At 38.1% G+C, this 5,176-nt stretch overlaps 1 protein-coding gene across 6 annotated transcripts in view; it reads right to left on the bottom strand.

Moving 5' to 3' along the window:
* Positions 1 to 1,191: 1,191 nt before the first annotated feature.
* Positions 1,192 to 5,176, bottom strand: part of LOC122077807 (shaggy-related protein kinase epsilon-like) — a 10,252-nt gene continuing 6,267 nt past the window's right edge. For 4 of the 6 annotated variants that reach the window (XM_042643679.1, XM_042643683.1, XM_042643678.1 and 1 more), the window contains 11 exons: positions 4,964 to 5,056; positions 4,774 to 4,833; positions 4,419 to 4,691; positions 3,991 to 4,065; positions 3,859 to 3,915; positions 2,565 to 2,705; positions 2,403 to 2,453; positions 2,188 to 2,283; positions 2,024 to 2,107; positions 1,786 to 1,888; positions 1,192 to 1,709 (listed from right to left, as the gene is read on the bottom strand). In XM_042643679.1, coding sequence (XP_042499613.1) covers positions 1,627 to 1,709; positions 1,786 to 1,888; positions 2,024 to 2,107; positions 2,188 to 2,283; positions 2,403 to 2,453; positions 2,565 to 2,705; positions 3,859 to 3,915; positions 3,991 to 4,065; positions 4,419 to 4,691; positions 4,774 to 4,833; positions 4,964 to 5,056 — 1,116 coding nt within the window. In that variant the 3' untranslated portion in view covers positions 1,192 to 1,626. The remainder of the gene's footprint in view (positions 1,710 to 1,785; positions 1,889 to 2,023; positions 2,108 to 2,187; positions 2,284 to 2,402; positions 2,454 to 2,564; positions 2,706 to 3,858; positions 3,916 to 3,990; positions 4,066 to 4,418; positions 4,692 to 4,773; positions 4,834 to 4,963; positions 5,057 to 5,176) is intronic. The other 2 variants (XM_042643684.1, XM_042643681.1) reach the window with 2 other exon arrangements.

Raw genomic sequence — 5,176 nt, 5'->3', positions numbered from 1 at the left:
TTTTTTTTTTTCCGGCAACTCCATGTTTGTGTATTAGTTGGGGGAAAGACTGTCAGAGAGTGTGCCACCTTTGCCTAAACTCAAGAGGGGTGAAATGATTGCCCCACCTCAATAGAAGCCATAATTCCCACCCTTATTGATGCTTTCGTGTGCAATCCCATTGGCCCCTGTGTGATACAAGGGCATACACCTAGACAGAAAACGTTCCCTCATTGGTTATTTTTATTCTCCTTGTTTCATGCATCTTGTTAGAGTATTACTTAATTATATTCATAATTTTCTATTAAGCATGCTTAATTTAGCCCATTTGTATGTTCACTAATCTCCATTTTGCAGCCAAAATGCATGAGGAACTTTTCTATCCTTCTTTTCAATTCAACTTTTCTTTTAACCTACGAATATTCATGTTCTAAGTCTGTTATACCAAATAAATAGGAAGACCACGACGAGTTGTACCGAGGTGCCTAACATCTTGCTTGGTTCATATCCTAACTCGATCCCCATTTCTTTTGGTTTAACTTGTCTCCATTGGAATCATGTATTGAGTAACATTTTCCTCGTGAATCCCAGTAGTAAGCCCCAATCTGGGTGAAAACTCCCTATTTCATTTTCTCGCAATAGGGAGAAATAAAGATTTCTCTTCGACAGGATAAGAGATGAAAATTAACTCCTCACAATGGTGGTCTGCACATGGTAGGTCAATGGCATACTACCTCGAGCACCATTAGGCGTGAGACTCCAGCTACTGCAGGGTCTGGGAGGGATAAATGAATGCAACCTTACCCCCTGTGCTTTGCAGCTGAAGTTATTTCCAAGTTTCAAACCTTTGACCAAACATGTTGCAATAGTGCAACTTGTCCGTTGTACCACAGGCTCACCCCTAAATTTATTATTGAAACATCAGTGGAGAAAATAATCATAAACAATTAAGAACAATTTCTGGTCGCACCTTGCTAGATTGGAAGTAAGAAAAGGATGGAGTTGGACTGATCTGGTCATATACACAGGAGTCAAGGGAATGATACGCCATCAAGGAGCTGGACTGTTTATCTTTCATATTTTAGGGACGAAAAAAACTAACATTGAAATTTTGACTCAAGAGAAATGAACATACAGGAAAGAACTTTATGGTCCTGAAGCAATCTTTGTTGTCCTGCAGCCACTGAAGTAATTTGAGTAGGAATTATAATGTTTAAGTGAAGCAAGAGAAGGAATGGAACCTGCATACCAGCCTACGATAATGTGTATACATAGATGGTCACAAATGAAGTCGAATGACCCACCTCATTACATTAAAAAAAATCGAGGTTCAAAATATAACAATCCTTCACTCAAAAGAAGGTCCATAATAAATACCTCCAAGTGATTGATGCTTTTTCTTGTTGACAAGCAGAGCTATAATTGGGTAAAGCAAGATTACTAACTCCCATCTTCAGTGCCATTTCTATCCAACAAAAGAAAGGATGTGAAACTAGGTCAACCCAGCAGCTTTCACCACTAACTGTTTTGGAGGAAAATACCAAAACAAAGAACAAGCAGGGGGCTTCCTTAATTCCTTCAAGCTCAACTGCGAAAATTGATGGTACACTAGCACAACAGCTCCATACCTTATCAAGTAATTGTGATCTAGAAACCAAGGAAGGGGCACTGCTTGCGAGCATGTTCTGGTATCAGTTTTGCCAGAAGTTCTAGAGATGCTCCTTTCAGCTCTGCAGGTTTGTATCATCATTAGACATCAAAGCAGAAATAAATGTAGAGAAACACAGATTAATGGAGAAAGCGAACCTTGGGGTTTGAAGTTAAAAAGAGGAGGCAAGGGGCGTCCATTAGGGAGACGGGTATTAGGATCACGAAGTTCGTCGAAAAATGGATGTACAAGGGCCTCCAACTGCATTAAATATACAAAATGAAGTCAGATAAGCACTATCTTAATTCATAACCAATAGGAACAGTACAGAAGGCTGAGCTCAGGTTATTGACTGTATAGACGAACGTTTTGAAAGCAGAAATTGGAAATACTCACAGCAGTGCACCGCAGATTTGGTGAGTACTGAAGAAGTCTGGAAACAAGATCTACTGCTTCTGGGGGCATGCGCTTGTGGAATATCTAAAGAACCAATTTATAAATTATATTCATATATAGCCAGGAAGCCCATGATTATAATGATTGGAATAAAAGGTGCTCACTTTGTGCCATGGATGAGCCTTGATCTGTGGGAATTTAAACTCTGTATAGTTTGGATTCATACATTTGATCTCTTCACGAGTAGGTGTACCGAGTACCTATTAAAAAAAGGAGAAAAGATCAAGTAAATTAGAATCTGACAAGTCATGTCAATCAAAAGATTAGTTCCTCCTAAAACAGATGAATTATACTGTTAACAGGCCCAAGAAAGTTTTACCTTGATTATCTCAACAAGTTGGTCAACACCACTCTCCCCTGGAAAGAGAGGCTGTCCAAATTTGGTACGATTAGAATAAGAGAAAAGAAAATTTCAACACTTACAACAGAATATTTATTTAAAAAAAAAAAATTGAAGAGCATGTAGCTTCTGGCAAAAAACCTGTCCAAGAAGCAGCTCAGCAAGGACACAACCCACGGACCAAATGTCAATTGCAGTTGTGTATTCTGTTGCCCCAAATATTAGTTCAGGTGCTCGATAATAACGTGAGCAAATGTATGATATGTTTGGCTCGCCTTTGACCTGTTAAGAATGGCGGCTGGATAAGAAAACAGCTACAGTATGCAAAAGGAGAGACCCAAGCAAACACATCAGGAACCAATAATATAGAAAAATGCACCCAAAGCGAAAGTGTCAATGCAGGAAAACAAAATTGAAGTAAAGAACACCAGACAAGGGTAGAATTGCAGAGTTTATACATAGTTCCAGTATATTTCTCAAGTATAGGACGGTTATCTACACTAGCACCCTAAGTTATGCCACGTGGCACATTAGATAAAGCTGGAATTTCTTTACCCGAAGGTCTCATGCTCAAATGTCAAGTTTCAACCCTAAGAGAATTTGCTAAGCGGCAAAATAAAGCATTGAAGAATTCAAGACTACCTTTGAACAAATTCCGAGTGTGCAAAGAGGGTGCTTGCATATATACATGGGAGGGTATACGATTGAATCTAAATCTGAAACTTGATGTGCGGGCAATTCACACCATTACCTAGAATATCCATATGATTAAAATTGCTACATAAATTTTCAAGTGGCAAATTATTGGATACAGGAGTAGAGATACCCCCTACGCCTGCTAGCGTAGTGACTTTTCACAAATGAAACACGCAAAAGACAGCATAATGTTATTTGGGATGTATATGTTACAAAAAACATGAGAGTAAAAATATGATTACAATCAACAAGCTCCCGATCTGCAATAAATTTCCCCTCACATACAAAATGTATGCTGATTCAACTAGAAGTATGCGGTAGAGCGATTGGTGTTGTTCTCACTGAAGCATTAAAACAAAATAATGCAAAAATGACGAGCAAAAACACCACCAGAGACTTTGGAGGTTTGGATACATGCATGTGTACATTTATAAAAACGTCGACTCACTGTTTCCATCATACAGTTAAATGGTCAGAAGCAACAAACAACAGGTCTAAGAGTCAAAATAAGATTTACACTGAAATTTTATCTTAGGAACTCCTGGTTTCATACACAGCCACGAGGTGGAATCACCAACTAATAGAAAAAACAATTTCACCTGTTACGAAATATAACGATTCAGGATTTTTGCCACTTAGAAACATAGAACACACCTTGATTTTCAAAACCTCCTATAAGAACAACTTAATTACTAAGTTAACAGAAAGACATTACACAAAGAACAACCAAATATCCTACCAGCACTTTTGCACTCCCAAAGTCGCAAAGTTTGACCTGGTGAGTATGAGGATTAACCTGCAGAGAGGGGGAAAAAATCAATAAGGAGCATCTAATCATTAAGAGGGAAGGTCTCTGAGGTTCTGAACAAACCAATAGATTCTGCGGTTTAATGTCTCTGTGGCAAACTCCTATACCCCCATGAATATATGTCAACGCTCTACAGATCTGTCATTAGTTATCAGAAGTCAGATAATCTCCTCCTTACCGAACTTGAGAAAATAAAGCAATAAATATTAAGATTATAATAGGAAAATAGTAAAAGAGTTCGGTAATTGTAAGATCATTCAAAAGTCAATAATGACATTACAAGATAAATCAATTTGATCATCTACAAATCAGTTGCTCCAAGAGACCAGAAAATGTTACTCAAGCAGAAAAAGCAGAACTCATTCTAACATACATAGTTAAGTCATCATGAAATTGTGATGTCAGGGAAAAATAAATTTTAGAAGAAAAACACTTCTCGTTATCAAGCACATAATAGCGCCAAATATGGTCTTATACTCGATAAAAAATACCTGATAAGTATAGAGCTTGACATATATCAGAGGCATTCTCTGATTTGCCCGGCTGTAGTGTTTTGCTACACGATACACCGTCTCAGGTACATATTCAAGCACCAAATTGAGATAAAGCTCATCATTCTCCGTTGTTGAAAAGAAGCAGTGTTTGAGTGACACAACATTGGGGTGATCAAGAAGTCGCATCGTTTGCAACTCACGGTTCTTGTATCTCTTATCCTGTAAAACCTTTTTGATTGCTACAGTTTCTCCAGTTTCTAGGCATTTTGCCTGCAAAAGAGATTCCCAGGGCTGAATTGAAATAAATGATGATTTGGAGAAACTGAATGTTGACCAGAATACAAGATAGCACCTGAAATACAATTCCAAACGACCCATGTCCAACAACGCGCTCGGCCATGTAACTTATTGTCTGAGGCACAGATAAAGTTCATATTTGATCAACCCAGAGATCCAAATTTTCATTTTCTATACACGTACAAATAAGTTCAACCGTAAACTAGAAACGATAATAAACGATAATAACAGGCAGAAGCATATACCTGTTTTGGTTGACCATTTCTACCACCAATTGTTGTTACAATTATGTGACCTGTTTCAGTTCCATTTCCATCCACTACAGTAGCTTCCATTTCCTACCACAAAAAAATGTACACGTTAGGAAAAAAAAAAAGAGCAACCCAGTGTACAAGGCTCCTGCTACTACAAGGTCTGGGAGGGGCAACCCCCCAACCCCCTCCAAAAAAAAAAAAAAA

The sequence above is a fragment of the Macadamia integrifolia genome, chromosome 5 (assembly GCF_013358625.1).
Source record: "Macadamia integrifolia cultivar HAES 741 chromosome 5, SCU_Mint_v3, whole genome shotgun sequence".
Lineage (NCBI taxonomy): Eukaryota > Viridiplantae > Streptophyta > Magnoliopsida > Proteales > Proteaceae > Macadamia > Macadamia integrifolia.
This window is presented reverse-complemented; position numbering and strand designations above follow the sequence as displayed.